A 17,346-nucleotide genomic window follows, 5' to 3' on the forward strand; every position below is an offset into this window, starting at 1 on the left:
TATAAACACAGGAGCCATAGACACTGCTTGCCTACCTGCTTTCTTGCTCAATTATTTATATTCACACATAAGACTTGTACCATTTACATCCTTTGACACTGCACCAGACACAAGAGTGCAATTCTCTGGCGAACCTTGCACTAACTCTTGATGCTAGTCTGGGTTGTGTATCGTGCTGATCAAGAGCTGGCCCATGACAAACAGAATCTGTAACAGCTGAGCCTCCCTCCTCTTCTCTCTTACCGTGAATCATAATTTTGCTCTCATGGCAATCAGCTGATTTTTCACAAAATCTGTAGGACCTCCATTATTTCAATAAAAATGCTTCTGCTTTTACAAACTTTGCTTCTGTTTTTTTGAAATCTAGCTTCTGCATTTTGAAAATTTAGTTTCAGACTGACCAGCAGCACTAACTGGAAGATATCTTCAAGGGAGACAATGTAAGAAGCATAGGAATAAAATGAGGACCATAATAATGCCTTAAGAGGGGAAAAAAAAGAGCTAAACCTAGATGATGGGCTGTGCCTAAGAGCTGATAGTGTTTGAAATAGGAAATGCGGGGATTTCTGGTGAACCTGTGGCGTACAGAGCAGAGCCAGTTCTGACAGGCAGAGGAACTAAACCAGAGGCAGCAGATCTGAATGCCTTAGCTGCTACCATGCAGTGCCTCTGAAACGCAGGGGACAAAGTGGTCGCATCAGAGTTAAAATGTCAGCCATCAAGGCATTTAATATATACTGTGGTGTTGCAGATATCTCTCATCAAACACAGCAATTACTACTGTAAAACTGACAGTGTCCTGCCAGTCATATATTAATAGCTATGATATGCTTTTACACATGTGCTCTGGCTCTTTCTCCCTCGCTGTACATGCACACATGTGCTGCATGCTCTATGTAAGACTGGCATTGATCATTTGTAAAACACTTCAGAGTATGTGGCTCATTTTCTTGTTTCACAGATGTGAAAACAGAGCTCGAATCAAGTGTCTTGCCCAGTAACCCAAAAGGCTGATCAGGGCCTAGAGCAGGGTTTCCTGAGGTGCTGTATCATCCTCTGCCATCAGGGAAACACAAAAGATGTCCCCTCACAGCCTTCAGCACTGATGGTCTATGTACGGTGCCTCTGCCACACGTGTCTGCAAAGAGCTCAGTTCTTCAGTCTGTGGAGATGGCACTACATTTTTCTCCAAAGAACTTCAATTCACACAGATTTTCCTGGTAGGTTTTTTAAAACCTTCATTCCTTCTCAAAAATATTATTGACCAGATATCACGATTAAAGAAACTGACTGTCTCCCAGTTCTAGGCAATTCCCTCCCAAGGGAATTAAGCTCATCCTGCTTCTAAAGGATCAAATGAATTTCATCCCAATAAATTTGAAATCAACATAGAACCTGGCTCCTAATCCAGATTTTGCTTATTGTGTCAGAAGTAAGCAGGGGGTACACATGAGTTGCTACATATGACTGTAATTAAAGAAGATTGCAGGCCAGATACTTTAAGCCCCATCTCCAGCTTCAGCAGCAGTGACACGAAACTGTTTGGATAGATGATATATTCAGTTAAAAAAAAGAATGTTCAGTCCTTTGTTTTTTCTTCTTGTTTTATTTTCCATCAGAACCTTAAAAAAGGTGTGCACAGACAGTAAAAGAGGAGTTTAGTAAGGGTCAGAATTAGGCTTCGGGTAATATCAATGATATTTTATTCTTCAATACCTGGAATGAGTACAAATACCCACCTGGAATTTTATGGTGCACTGTACATGCAAATAGGTGTTCACAAATGTAGATAACAATTCTATGAAACAGTGATATGAAAACTTAGTAGCTAATCATTTGATTTGGCCAGAGAAGGGAGTTTTGAAAAGGCCCTTCTTGGCAAAAATAGCTATGCATTCATCTGCTAAAAATGAGGCCCCTTCAAAGAACATCAAGCTGGGTACCAAAACCTGGTTTGGAAAAATCTTTGCAGTAACAGTTTTAGGAGAAGATAGCAGCAACCTAAATAGTAATTTTTATCACATAGCTGAAAAGTCCTGAGATTTACTTGGACAATGTGACTGGGAACATTTGTTAAGAATGAAATGCAGTTGAAGCAATTTGTACCATGAAGTCAGACAGGAAATCAGACTAATCCTTGATGAAATTATGTGTAAGCTTGGCTGTCTAAGACTTACTAGAGCAAAAGAGACAGAAGAAAACCAAGCCAGAATGAGATATCGAACGGTACTGAAACTAGGTCACTGTCCTACATTACACAAAAGCTAAATGGAGCTCTGTCATCCCACAGAATCTTGAGCAAGGACTTTGGTGCAAATCTCCTAGCAGCATCCAAGTCATACTGCTGCACAAATCATAAAAAAACTTTAAGCATAACAGAAATGCCAAGACAAGTAGAATGTATGGCATTGAAGGAACATGGGAGGAAACAAATGGTGTGTCTTCTGTTATAACTCTGCATCATTGCGTGATAACAAATTCCCATCAAGAAATCCTGTGACTTATTTAAAAAAAAAAAAAAAAAGTCCAATATGATGAACAGGCGCTGAATGGAAAAGCCGTGACATAATTAGATAGATACACTAAGCCAGCAGGAGAGAAGAGGTGCTTAATTAGTAAATAGAAATAAGATTACAGTAGAAAACAGAATCTGTTTTCTACCCTTCAGTCTCAGAAAACTTCATCTTGATTAGTTAAGAGACAGGATAGACTTCCTGAGCCAATAGGACAGCAAATGTTGACTGTTCTTGATCCCCTTCCTTCTCTTTGATATTTAAAGCTTCAATTCCATTCAAGTTAATTCAATCAATGGAATTTATACATTTTTACTGTATTGAGCACTTTCCCCCCTTCTATAGGCATAGATACAGAACAATTATTAAAAATGGAAACTTCAGAAGATGGAAATGGTTTGAAAGGTTATTTCAAGCACATTTTTTGTTGGTTTGTTTTTTTTTTTTCCCCCTCCGTTGCATATGTTAGTTTAGTAATGAATATGGCTTAACTGTTTGTATTATTATTTTGAATGGAAAAATACCATAATTTCAACACTGAAATAAACATTATCAAAGCAAGTTGTTTAAAGATGAATAGAGGAACAGTCTTTAAATAATAATAATTTAATCAATTAACTGTGGATATCATATAACCTATTCAAAACCACTAAGAAAACTGTTTCTTTGCTCACAGTCCCTGTCTCAGATTACTGGCAACATCTGAGAATGTAACATTGTTTTCTTAGGTGAAGGTAGAGCCTAATGTCTTCATACCACTGCCCTCCCCCAATCTTATAAACAGCAGATAATCAGAATTAGTATAGATCTTTAAAAAATGAGCTGTGGGGAGCTGCCTATCTGACAATAAGGCCTTCTAAATTTATAATTTGAATTTAGGCAGTCAGACAAAATGAAAATGTTGGCCTCAGTCTTTATCTGTTTAGCATTAAGGCACATAAATAAGGGAGACCTCTTTTTGCTTCATCTGTGATGTGTGAGAAGAGACTATCCCATTAGTGTCTGCTGACCTGAAGGTCTATAGCTAAACAGTAATTTTAAAGGACCCTGAAAAAATACCATTTTATATTCATTAAGAAATATTAAGAAATATTACTTAAGTAACTATTGATTAATTAAGAACCAGTTCATGCTGTCCTTGGGTAAGTGTCCTAGAGCAAAGAAAACTCTGAACCCCAGTGGAGCCAGAGCTTGCCAGGACAGGTCTGTCTCCATCCCAACTCTTTGCTGGGAAGATGGAAACTTGGCAAGATTTGTGAGTATCCAGGATTCACATCATGATCCCAATTTTGAACCTCTGCTCCATTTAAATGCAGGACACATCAGTTTTTCTAGTGTCAGAGTCCATTTGGGTTTATCTGACTACGTCTATTCAAATAAATAATTACCAGCTAATTTATGGCCTTTAAATTTACCTTATTTTCTAAATGCAAATTATTCTTGGTCTATCCATGGGAAGTTGGAATCTGAGACAAGAAATGCTCCTCAAGCCGTTAGCATTCGTCCTAAATAAAGCTGGCCTGTTTTCACTACAATGAGCAGTGACAAAAGAAAATCCATTAGATACTGGAAATATTGTCTTTCTAAAACCAGTAGATTTTTATTTGTGCAACGTCTAAGCACTGCAAATCTCAGCAGAAAATTGCACTGGAACAGTGGGCGGTTCCGAATTGCTGGAAACTTTACAATGGCTTTTATGTTTAAACATCATTTAGCAGCTGTTAAAGGTCAGCACAAATCCTGTACTTTATCAGTATAAATGAAGTCTACAACTGCCAAGAAAAGAATGCATTAAATAATGCAGTGATTATTATCTTTCTTTTTCCTTCAGAAGTGAAAAAGACCTCTTAAGCAGTTCCGTTTTTCTCCTCCTTATTTCAAATTGACAAAGTAAAACACTAATTAAATTATTTATACCAGAAATTTACTTACAGGGATGACACATTTTGTACACAAAGCAAGTTAAACATATGACACATTGTATAGTGCCAGGTGCAGTTAAGAAAGTGTAATACAAGTTGGCATCTAGAGGCTAAAAAACCCAACAAACTTGCTGCAATGTTTCATTATCAATTTTATTTCCTACCATACACCAAATGTACAGCACAGAACACAATTTTGTTGTTTTGATGTAAGAAATATTAATTGTATGAAGAAACAGTATACAAACTACTCCAAATTAAAAAATGCATACATCATTGCTCTTTACAAAAGGTCTAATTTACAGTATAGCTCATCAATGCATTGAAACACAAAAAAAGAAAAACAAAAAGAAAAAAATTAGTGCACATTACAAAACACATCAAGTACAAGGGAGGCAAATAAATACAAACATACTTCACAGAACATCCTGAGCAAACAACCAAACACAGATAAATTAACCTGAAGCCATAGTAAATCATAATAATAAATACATAGGTCAGTAAGAGATTTTTTTTTTACTTAAATAAAATATATAACAAATTTGTTAAAATATTTAGTAAATTAAATTTTAGTCTTTGTAATGAGTGAACTCATTTTGTATGCATTTAACAAGTATAACAAATGTTTGCTTTTTGTTTTTTTAGCAAGAACAATAGCTTTAATAGCAAATTTTTGTTTGGTGTCCTCCTATTTATATTAGACAGCACATATGGTAGCTTTTGAAAAATCGATTTAAAAATAAACACAGCTCCTAAGAACATACATTTTCCCCTGTCTAAACTAAGATCGGAGAGTTGAATCAACCCTCAAACAAAAAGCAAGCCCCACCTAATGCAGAACAGTGACCACAGTGCATGAGAGTTGAATCACTTTTGAATAGTACTTTTGTGCAGGAACAGTAATAATATAATTGTATATGTCAAGCCTGTGAATGCCATCATATTCAATCTAAATATAAATGAGGCTAATAAAAATAAACACTTTCATTATAGCACGGAAAAATTAAACACACGCTAGATCCATGTATACATTTACACTGAGGCACATATGCACATGAGGTGTGTGTGCATACAAAAAAGGCAGTTTAGCTGGTTGTTTATACCTTTTTCTTAAAAAAAATAAATATAAAAAAAACTTTTGAAATAATGCTTAATTACTTACAATCCCTGAAATAGACATTGCCTCTGTTATAGCAACCGCTACTTTCTGACAGATTCAGAAGGTCCACACCCAGGCTAACCAGATACCGAGGCGCACGCCAGCACCTCCGCGCAAGTGCTTGTCTGACTGCACCTCCGTCTGTCTGTATGCTCTGTAGCACTTGGTACCCTACCGAAAGACTAGTAACAAGTTCAGTATCAGCCTAGTCTTAGTGAAGAAGGATGGGAGAAACCAGTCACGGTGTTGCTACCGTTCGTTCAAAGAGAAAAGCAACCACCGTTGTGCTGGAGTGGTATTATTCCTCTCCAGACTGCTGCCTTCTCAGCTGCCGTTAAGTTCAAACCAGTATTAAATGCCATTTCAGGGGAGGTGTGTTTGATTCATTATGTACAAAGCCTTCAGCCTGGGATGTGTTTGTGTTTTTCAAATCCAAATCCATAGCAATACTGGTCACTTGGTTAAAACCTCAACATCTCGTACTAAAAAAGTACCAGTCCTATCAAATTATCCTTCTTGTTTAGAGATAATTGTCATTTCCCTCCATGAGCTAACTCTGAAAAAAACTGCAGTGGTAAAATAAATCTGAAGTTCTCTTGAAACATTTTAAATAATCATTCGCATAGGCTAAATCACACAGCCAAGTCAAGTGCTTTGCTGATTGCTATATTTCATTATTGCTAACGTCTTCTTTAACACACTGTTTTCCAGCATAATGTGCTTTTAAGAGCCCAAGTTCCCCACTAGTGGGCACCATTTATCTTCTCATTCCATGCATCTTCACATCTCATGTTACCGCAAACCCATTTCTGATACAAAGCCATTATAAAAAAGCAGGATGTGAGGAAAATAAAACTAGAACCACGGTTCAGTCATTTGTTACTTTCATAGGGTTTTTTTTCTTCCTGTACAAACCCAGCAAGTTATTTAATTTACAGTATAACTTTTCAGTCTATTTAAAATCCCATTGGAAAATAAATTAATAAACATATTTGTAAAAATATGGCAGGCCGCAAAAATGCTGTTAAAAGATAAAAAAACCAACTCTTTGATTAGAAATAAATAAAAAATATAAAAAATAGTCGCACACACTTTTTACATTCACTTTACAAAAACTGAGTGCAAAAGAAGAAAAAAAAAGGAATTGTACTGAAATAAATACAATATACTAACAGAGTGCATTGCTGTTAATACAAATAGTCTGTTGTGTTTTTATTCTCTTTTTTTTTATGTCAGCTGGGAAAAAATTAGTGCAATGTTGCAATTGTAAATGCAGCATGGCAACCTACACCCCTTAGCAGTACATGAACTCCTAACAGATCCATCTGGAGTTTACTGCTGTTAAGTAATTTCTGTTGCCCAGCAGCTTTCACATCCTACACATGGATGCCCTTCACTGCCTGTTTGATACTTTCCAGCAGAGCTTTGCATTCAGGGGAATAGTCCCGTTCCAGATTGCTGTACATGTCTGTGAGTGTATTTACATATGCTTCGAAATTCTGCTCACTGATTGGCCCCTAAATGAAGACAAAACAGATTATAATTGTAGGAGAGAAAATTAAGGCCAAAAAAACCCAAACACCCAACTCCAAAGCATGGAAAAGCAGTGATATAGCAACTGGGGAGAAGTTGTAAACAGGGCAGCCATCCAAATTAATGGAGGGGTTGTAGAAATGAAGGAAGCTGCATGTGCTGGAGGAACCATACACTCTCCAATCAAGAAAAAGGGTTGGAGATATTATCATCAGTGTAACTTGCTTTTTTATTGAGGCCTGTTTGACTCTGGGATTGTGGCTGACATCCCCTAATCTCCCAGGGGCACTCTTGAGATTGGGAAAGGGGACTGCAGCTCTGGATACCCAAGTACCTTTGTGGATTTGGCCTGCATTTGCAAGTAAGACATGAAGGACGTGGAGTTTTTGAGAAGGTAAAGCTTTCTTGGCTCCAGAAAAATCACCTGTATGAAACAGGTTAAAATTTTGATCTAGGGGCAGAGTAAATAAAGAATCTTGGTGTGAAGTTTTCACTCTTTGTGCAGGGTGGACATCCAGAGAGGGAGGTACAAGGGAAAAAAGCCTGTCCTGCACAGTGTGGTACAGGGCAGTGATACCCGGGCTCACTCCATCCTGAAAGCAACTGTGCCTGCTATCACACAGATGTCATGATCCAGCATCTCTGCAAAGTAAATTAGGCTAAAAGAGCTGTATGCTAATGCAACTCTAGTGCTCCTGCTGGTCCCTGAGCTTGCTCATCTGCTTCAAGGCTGGCAAAACAGTCTCAAAGAAGGTGCGAAGCTGCTGGTTGTGGTCTTACCATCTGTGGAAGCTGAATGTCAGCGAGGCTGGAGATGAGGGCTTGGCTTAGGCCAGCTAACTCCTTCAACAGGCTCTCATTGTTCTGCTCTATGAGTTTGTTCTCTTCTTCTATTGTTTTCAAATTGCTCTCCATAGATGTGATCTAAAAGACACACACAGGCTCAAACACAAACAGACAGACCCTTGGCAGTGTTATAAGTGCAGTTTGAACACAAAACCGCAGTTGCATGATTGTGAGAGGGCTCTGAAACTCAGGTACGGGGTTTTTTAGAGTAGACATAACTTCTCCACAGAATATTCACAGCAAGGAAGAGGTCGTATTTGGTCTGAACTGATGGACTTCACTGCTGATTCATGGGGAAACCTTCTGGCAGCGAAGCACTGGAGGGTGCCCTGCGACAGAAGGAGGGAAATGATCTCAGAGGGGAAGGTCAATGTCGAGCTGGAGTGGAGAGTGTGGCTGCAGGGCTGGCAGAGGAAAGGGGAAAGGAGGCTGATGTTTACATTGCTGTCCTGCTCTTACAGCATCCCTGCTGATCGACCACAAAAGCAAGGGCATGGGTATTAGCTGTTGTGCTACTTTACTGCCCTGCTCTTGGGAGGAGGGTAGAGCTGTGGGATGCTGGGATTAGCGACAGGGCTGGCACTGGAAACAATAAGAGAAAAACAGAGTGGGAAGGAAACAGAGGTTGATTGCACAATGATCATCGCAAAGATGATCCCTGACCAACAGAATGGAAACACAGGGGTTTTGGAGACAGCAGGAAAAAGCATCTGAGATAGCAAAATGGTATCCTTTTAACATGAGAGCGCTGGGAATATACTCAGCTCTGACGGCTTATATGTCAAAGGCAGTGCTGAAGAACTGAAGGCAGCAATGGCAGGACCTGGTTCTCCTGCCCAGCTCCTCGCCCTACAGTGGAGCAGCAGGTCAGAACCAAGGGCTGCCACCCCTGCACCTGGCCATGGTTCCACAAGGAACAGAGTGATGGAGTCACGTCCTTGGCTGTTATGCCCACCCTCTCCTCATTAGGATGCACATCTCTGCACTACTTAAATGTCTCTTGCTGTGGCTTTACTTCCCTTCCTCACATGCTGTCCCCAGGGGAGGAACTCCTTTTTGCCTGCCTGTGATCCACTACAGCCTCTCCTCTGGAGGGTGCTCGCAGCAGCCTAAGCCCTGGCCAGGCTAGATTAAAAGGAGATAGAGCAAGCCACATAGGTGATGTGCTGTTTCAGCTGTAGTTCAGCTCGGACTTTGCTGCTCAGGCTGCCTTCGTCAGGGAGCAAGTCAGAGAAGAAATCTGACTGCATAAATTGGGCAGACAGCACAGTGATCACCAGCGAGAACTGAAATAAGTGTCCTGAGACACTGAAAACACACAAACACACACTGCAATGCAATGTGGGATGGATATCCCCACAACCTTTGCAGTGTGAAGCCAGATTGTTTAGATCCAGCACAGGTGGCATAACCTTCACCCTTATTTAGACTATACACATAGTGGTGGTTATAAAACTAGCATGAATCAGCACTGTATACATTCTGGTGTGGTACAATTACAGAGGGGTGTGATTACACCCAATTTGATTTAGATCAGTTTAGATTTATACTGAGGTTCCAGATCTCATTTAGGAACTTTTTTCTTAAACTCTTATTCCGAAAATATTGAGCAAGCTTCTGCTCTTGCTTTTACCTAGTCTGCCCAGGTGAACTCCCAGGCACTTATAGTAGTGTGTAGGGATGAACATATTCAGTTTACTCCATAGAACGACTATAAGCATCTTAAAGCTAATTTAATTTTGCCAGCATACAAAAGAATGAAAGAGAATGACTTTTTTTCCATAGCTCCTGTCAAAATTGTTTGCTACACAGATTAGCAAAAGGCATCAATTCTTTACCAGGTGTTGCCTGGAGGCAAAATTCAAACTATTTGCATAACTGACAGTGGGTGAACTGAACTACGGAGATTTTTTTAGGTACACATAAGAACAAAATCAACTACCATTAAGAGTTAGAGTGTTCTGGTAAGAGGTAATAACCTCCCTAAAATGGGTTCTGACCACAGTAATAGGATTCTTCACAGTTTGGTCAACAGAGGTTTGGTCAACAAAGGAAAATTAATGTTTTGTTTGGTAAATATGAATTTCCTGCTTGCCAAGATTAGCTCCAAACTGCCCTGAATTTGTCACTCAACAGATCTTCATGACAATACCCAGGAATCTGCTGCTTATTTACAGAAAACAAGCAAACAAAACTTGACAAAAAAGCATGTAGGATTTTGGTACTTTTAAGTGCCACAGAGTGATGGGAAAACAAGTGCACAGGGGACTAACTTTCTTTAAACATAGCATTTACATAGCATTTAATTTATTTATTGTGTTTAAACATAGCATAAGATAAGGTAAAACTTGAATTTTGATGTCATACCTGGGTTTGAAGTTTCATCATGTCAGCTTCAATTTTAAGATTGGATTCATTCAGTTCTTTTATTTCCTCATCCAAGTGTCTAATTTCTTCATCACTCTCAATACCTACAAATAGTTGAAAATACCAATATGTGATTTAAAGTGTCCACATGTAAATGGATATATGAGTAACAAGCTGCGTTACCTGTTACCGAACAAGAGGAAGATAACGAGCTTTGGATCAAATGATTGATCCTTAAATTGCCTCTTATTTTGCTTTCACTAACAAAATTGTTTCCTAGCTGTAAAACATCTATATGAGCTGAAACATAGAAGGGGCTTTCCAAGTCTTTGTGTCTCACAATTCTTTCTTTCCAGTGCAACATGCAACTACAAGCTGGAGGATACAGAAAGTAAAAATTGTCCAGAAAGAGGAAAGTTTATCATAAAACATGAGGGGGTATTTACAATGTGTTTTTTTTCTTCATTTTAAAAGAAATGTAACTGCAACCCTTCTTTTGCAGGGAACACCCCAGTGTAACATCTCCACCAGTATAATTGCTGACTTTAGTAAGCTCAGCTGTACCTGCTTCTGATCTTGCAAGTTCTGTGGGAGCAAACCTCTGTGCAGAATAACTTCAAGAAGCACAGCCTTAATTACATGCAATAAATAGTGAAATTTAAATAACAGCAAAAGAGAAATTGTCAGGAAGCCAACAAGCATTACAGAAAAAGAAAGAAGGAAGACTTGTACATCCCCACAAATTAGGGGGATGCAAAGTAAAAAAATCTTCAGGCCTTTAATGAAAGCCTTGTCCTGAAAAATACTGAGCAGTTACAGCTGCTGCCCTCTTTCTGCTCAGTATCACTCTGAGACCAGCTCTGTCTGGAGATTTGTGCCACTGTTGTTGTTACTGCTTTAAAACCTATAGCCCTGAACAAACTCTACTGGGGAATCAGGTTGGGAAATCTGTAAGCAGCAGTCCCTGCCCCAGTGATAACATGGACACTTGGAAGCAAACAACTCGTTTGCCCAGCATAACACAACCCTTTTCCTCAGCAGTTGGAGGCATAAAGACTAAGTTCCCTGAATCCTGGACCAATGCCCAACTTAGTAAAGCATGCTGTATAAGAAAGGAGACTCCTACATATTTCTTCGTATATCAATTCGGTAATTGTTCCTTTACACTTACTACACAGGTTAGCAAAATTGTCCAAGTACTGCACAAAAACTAAACCATGTAGTTTTCAAGTTAGCGAGAAGAGTCAATTTCTGCACACAATATTTATCCCTTCTTACCTTAGTCATCAGATACCTAAGTCCTCCTGATCTGTAACTAATAATTTATTAGTAATAGCAATATTAAAAGCATCTCCAAATGAAAAAATAATGCTCTGAGAGAAAATGAGAGCATACCCTCCATGTTGAGTTATGATGATGTAAATGAGAAGAATTTTATAATCTCTCATGCAAAGATTTTTGTTATTCAAGATTGTTATTGCTAGAGACAACTGAAAGGAGTGAGAATTAATGCCAGAACGGCAGAAAGGGGCATAAGTATAAATGGGAGTCAAGGCCCTTCTATCTAAATAAATGTCATCATCTTTTACAAATCTCCTTACCACCACTTGCTTTAAGCTTGATAGTCATTAATTCTTCCGAAATTTTGCCCTTTTTTATGGCTTGTGCATTCAGAGGACAACCAGACAGGCTGAAACAGATAGGAAAAAAAAACATTAGCACCCACTTGAAAATGGCAACAATCCTTTCAGGCAATATTATCTTGCACTTGGACAGACCTCTGTACCTAAGGTCACATCAGTATCTCCATTATAGCATAGCTTCAGGGAATGACATAACTCATAAAGAGCCATTTAACTGTATATTCCAGTTTGAAAATTGGCACAGAAATCTCAACCTATAAGTAAACAACTCTTAAGCATATTTTAGAATAATTAAAATAGCAGTGGCAGCTACTATTAAGTTATGTTAAGTTGCATTTACAGAATTCTTCAAGTTCCAACACTTATAAATAAAAACTCTCAATTGTTTTTATTGAGGGCTTGTGGTCCAGAGGAGAGGGGCAGTATGGTCATTTAAAATGGCAAGTTTAGTATCCGAAAAAAAAAAATTAGTTAATGGGATGATTTCCACGGTGCACAAGTATTGTATCATTTTGTTGATACATAATAATGATCAATACAATAATAAGTCTGGATATACCCTATAGACTGTAATAGCTTTTTTGAATGGTTCTATTATATAGTCAGTTTGCTTTTTAACCACTGTTCACATTAAATTACATTTTGCTATTTCAAAGCTTACAATTTCATCAGCTGGTAATTATCTGAGGCAATTTTTATAGCCCACTAAAGGGCTAAGATGAATTGCACTGTCTTAATACTATCCTTATAAATAACAAAGAAGAAATGCCCATATGCTGAAGAACTGGCAGAAGGATTTGTATTCAGATGTAGCCAAGTAAAGAACGAAGAAAAATTTTGTTGCACAGGAAAATGGTTGATTTTTGTGTGTGTGTGAAAATTAAAAATAAAAATCCTAACAGACATGGTGTTTTCACATTATATAAAAAAAAAAAAAACTTTAACAGTTAGCTTCACACTTGCTTAGCTAAAAGCTATAAAGGGAAACATGCCGGTTCTCCAGTTAGAAAATGCTGCTTAATATCTCTGCCCAGAGAAGATAACTAACTGGAAGAATGTCTCAAAGCCATGGGTTACTTGTTAGGTTTCAAGTGTGCTAGGGAAAGGTATCGTATCACAAAAGTACATTTACAACTTCATTTTAACTAACATGATCTTGAGCATGATCCAGCCTTAGGTAGGACAGAAATCATCTGTAGTATGAGTTGCAACCAGCTAACATACTATTTATGTTATTTGCTGGAAGTTATCATATTGCTTAGCATGAGTTCATTAGCCCCAATTTACACTAATGTCCTAATGTAGAGACTTTAACATGGGATATAGATCATAAAGTTAAGATAACACTGGACTCTGAATTTGTTTAAGTTACCTTGGACATTCTTGTGTTGGAGAAGTTGGTTCCGAGTGTTAGAAAGAAAGCAAAGGAGGCATGGAATATGGACTTAATTCCTGTTACAGACAGAAGACCAAACTTTGCCAGGTACTAATTCAGATTCTATAGCCAGATTCTTTGAGTAATATTGATTGAACATGGTCAAATATACTAGTGGTTTTACAGAGACATATAAAATCTTGGTGTTTATTTTTACTCATTATACATGTGATTCCTGCTTTGTAAGTATAGTTTTCTTTGTAAGATTGTTTTAACTTCAAACTTGGGTAATCCATATGAGTTCTACGTGTTTACTTTTTTGTGTGGTTCTAGCTATTTAAATACAAAGTTTATGAAAACAGCTTTTCCACTGGTAGAAAGATGAAACAAATGCAGCCATTGGTCTTGCTAAACCTTTTTTGGTGACATTTTGATGATATTTGCATTTTCTGTAAAAGATATATAGATACAACTCCATATTTGCTTAGGAAAGAACTCTATTAAATTTTAAACCATATACAAACTGTGCTAATTGGAAGAAAAGACCTTGGAAAGTCAAGATGCAATGGGAACATAGAAAAAGTGGTAAAAGTTGATCCTAACTCTGCAAGTTATTCTGATCCATATTACTTCAGTTGCAATGTAAACTATGTTGTTACTTAAGAGACTTCAGCACAATTTATTCAGACTGTAACTTCGCATGTTGCCAATTCAACAGTGGAATGTTAAGGAAAAATGAAAAGAGAAAACACAAAGTTATACCTTCTGTGGGTGACAAAAACATTATTAACATGACCCAGCCCGTTGCAGCCTGGCAAAGGACAGTGTGGCAGCTCTTGTTTGTTCAGTTTCCAGGATAGTGAAGACCCATTGACAGGACTCTCCTTCTGTCTCTTGGCAGCCAAAGGACAACCAGAAGCAGTGCGATGAGAAGTGTATTTACCTGATATGTGACCTTGGCCATCACAGCCTATCACTGGACATCTACAGAAAGACAGCAAAGGAATCCCCATTTTCACTGGAGAGAGCAGGCAAAGGCAGTCTCAAGAAAGTCTGAGAAAATAATTTCAGCTGCCTGTGCCACTTTGCATTAATGGATTAAGACTTAGTCCCTGGAGGCACACTGTACCTGAGCATCCAATTCATGTCAAGCTGAGTTATTTGGGTTCAGCTGATTTTAAGATTAGACAATTTCAAATACAGTCATACAGCCTAAGAAACTAAAACATTCATTTAGATAGTATTTTACCAGAAAAGAAAATTGAAATTCTATCACAAGCAATAAGTCACACTTGTACTTGTATGGAAAGTCAACATTCTCTCCTCTTTATCTAGGTTTTTGGCATGAAGCCGAGGATGGGTTCCTGTACCTGGAAAATTTGTATCATCTCATGCAAATACTTGCAAAGAAAAGTTTGGGGTTTTTTGTGCTGCTCTGTCAGTGTTATGCAGCCTCTCATAGATCCTTACCCACTATTAAGAACAACGTTGTATGCAACTAAATCTTCATATCTATATTCTGATAGTTATCATTTACTTATTTTAATGGAATATGCATTAAAGTCAGGAATGTAGTGAATCTCTGTTGAGTTTCCAGTTTTCACTTTAAGTGAAATTTTAATTTTCTTATAGAGGGAAGACATGAGATTTACATATTTTTAATTTTTCTGAGACATATTTTGAAAGTGTCACTCCAATTTAAGTCACTGACACGTTAAGATTTCACCACAAGCAGAAATATTTTGTTTTCCTTCATTTTGCCAAATTTTTCAACCAAGTGGCTCTTTCATAGCACTGTTTAAAATAATTGGACCAATGCAAGCTGATACAGCAATCCTTTCTTACTATTCAGGCTCCACAGTTGGTGAAGGACTCAACCAGCTTCTCTTCAAGCAGAAACACTTTGTTTGGCTCCAGCTCTAGGCCCTATCATCACATGGCTCAGATGAACTGGAGCTTCTCCTATGATGCCTCAAGTCCTGAGCTCTTACAGGCTTTTTTCCCCCCTTCACTGGTGGTAGACCGCTGCTTTTGTACTTACTTAAGTTCAGGGTCTTCTTTTTCTTCCTTGGTAGGAGTCACTTTGATACCTCCTTTCCTGGCACGAGGACAACCAGATAAGCTGAAAGAAACACACAGAATAAAAGCCACCTCTTTCTGCTGCTGCTTGCTGAGAACCCCGAGTTCTGCAGCCCCGTGCGATGGGACAGTTTTTACCTTCTATGGGATGCATAGTTCCCTGTCACGTGGCCAGAGCCATCACAGCCAGGTGTCGGGCACCTATAGAATAATACAGAGAGCTTACAAAATACGGCTTCAAGGGTACACACTAAATAACATGTACCTTCTGCATTTTGTCTAGGGTAGAAGAAAGAACAGTAGAATTTTTGCTGAATAATTAGAACTAGTTCTTGCTGATATTTTTTTTTCTTAAATGAGCATATTATCCTTTATACTTTCATATTATTTTTTTATTTTATAACAGAGTTTTAGTAAGGAATGTGAAATATATTGCATCTGATGTGTAGATTTAATTAGTTTATAACACTGTTTGCACCAAACATTTTTCCTTGTACAGGATCAACATTATAAAAAAACCCAGCGGCTTGATGTAGATCTGTTTATAAATTTACTGTTATGTGTTTGTTTGTTACACATGTAACATATACATATATGTTACCTGATGTTTTCAGGTACAGATATAAATAAGTACTTTGCCAGTATTTACGGAAGGAGAAATGGAAGCAGAGAAGCAGTTTTACTTTTGGGCATCAGGAGATGATAACTAGAATTTGAAATTAATAATTTGTATAGTCTAGCACCGTAAGTATACAACAGGACCATAACTTTCTACCACTAGATTCAATTGGGTATTCAGCTTGGCCATTGGATTATGCTTATGTCACATAGTCTCTGTGTGTGTGCAACAAACAAGCCTTTTCAAGTATGAATATTTAATACTAAAACATCCATAGAATGAAAGGAAACAAATCTGGCTGTTGCTGTGTTTTTGCCAGTGGTCTGGGAGGGTGGGCTTCTTGCTTGCTGGTTGTACATGAAGAATGTTCTCAAAAGCCTACTGGAGTTAGCAGGTCTTTCCTCTGAGTTCTGTAGGGTTTGAAGCAGAAAGGTGACACCTTCCATCTCAGTTCAGAGATTTGATTTTTTTTTTTTATTTGAGGGTATTGTATTTCTTGTGTGGGTTTTTGTTTAATTTTGTTTTGTTTGTTGGTTTTGAGGGTTTTTTTTGAGAAGAGAAACACACCTCAGCACACAAAGTAACACACAAAAAATATTTACCTTTAGAAGTTGTGTCAGCTATTTCTGTGTTTCTGTATTATACAGCACAAAGTTCTTTACTAAGCATCCCTAAGGGCCTTTTGAATGCTATGATTTTTACAGAGAATCAGAATTACAGAAGGGGTTGTGCCAAGTAATCTTGTAATGAACCATTAAGGAAACTTGCATTGTTCAATGCTCTCTTAAGGGTCTCAATTGTTACTGAATCTTTCCTGAGGTGAGGAGATGGGTGATTTAATCTAGTCATTGGTAGGCTGCCATGGAAAACACCTAAAAATATAATTGTAATATCACATCTGAGTGTGCAGGTGTATCTCTTCACAGAATATTTAAAACTATTTTTCTGCGAACAATTAATTTGTCAAAAATGTGATTATTGGACATGACCAAATTAATTCACTGATTCAAGTAGAATTCAGCAAATAATTTCAACTGAAGAAAGGGGAGACTTTTTTTTCTTTAAAAACAATGTCAAAACATTTCATGATGATATTTTCTGAACAAAATATTTTGGCAGAATGACATGCCTCACACTGACAGTGAAGGTAGAGGTATGGGCTGCAGAGTGCCAGATATGCTTGACTGTGTAGAGCTAAATGTTGACCTGTCTAAGTGTGGGACAAGGACTGGGCACAATGTCATGTGGAGCAGGCAGCAAGGGCAGATGTCTGGAGAGTGTGAATGCTCA

The 17,346-nt window shown here is 38.0% G+C and overlaps 1 protein-coding gene across 18 annotated transcripts in view; it reads right to left on the bottom strand.

Annotated features, from left to right (window-relative positions):
- Positions 1-4,567: 4,567 nt before the first annotated feature.
- The window catches only part of ST18 (ST18 C2H2C-type zinc finger transcription factor), a 173,683-nt gene continuing 160,904 nt past the window's right edge, over positions 4,568-17,346 (bottom strand). For 17 of the 18 annotated variants that reach the window (XM_074881064.1, XM_074881035.1, XM_074881055.1 and 14 more), the window contains 7 exons: positions 15,576-15,638; positions 15,400-15,480; positions 14,121-14,342; positions 11,942-12,030; positions 10,341-10,444; positions 7,908-8,051; positions 4,568-7,111 (listed from right to left, as the gene is read on the bottom strand). In XM_074881064.1, coding sequence (XP_074737165.1) covers positions 6,971-7,111; positions 7,908-8,051; positions 10,341-10,444; positions 11,942-12,030; positions 14,121-14,342; positions 15,400-15,480; positions 15,576-15,638 — 844 coding nt within the window. In that variant the 3' untranslated portion in view covers positions 4,568-6,970. The remainder of the gene's footprint in view (positions 7,112-7,907; positions 8,052-10,340; positions 10,445-11,941; positions 12,031-14,120; positions 14,343-15,399; positions 15,481-15,575; positions 15,639-17,346) is intronic. The other variant, XM_074881096.1, reaches the window with a different exon arrangement.

This window comes from Strix uralensis, chromosome 1 (assembly GCF_047716275.1).
Source record: "Strix uralensis isolate ZFMK-TIS-50842 chromosome 1, bStrUra1, whole genome shotgun sequence".
Lineage (NCBI taxonomy): Eukaryota > Metazoa > Chordata > Aves > Strigiformes > Strigidae > Strix > Strix uralensis.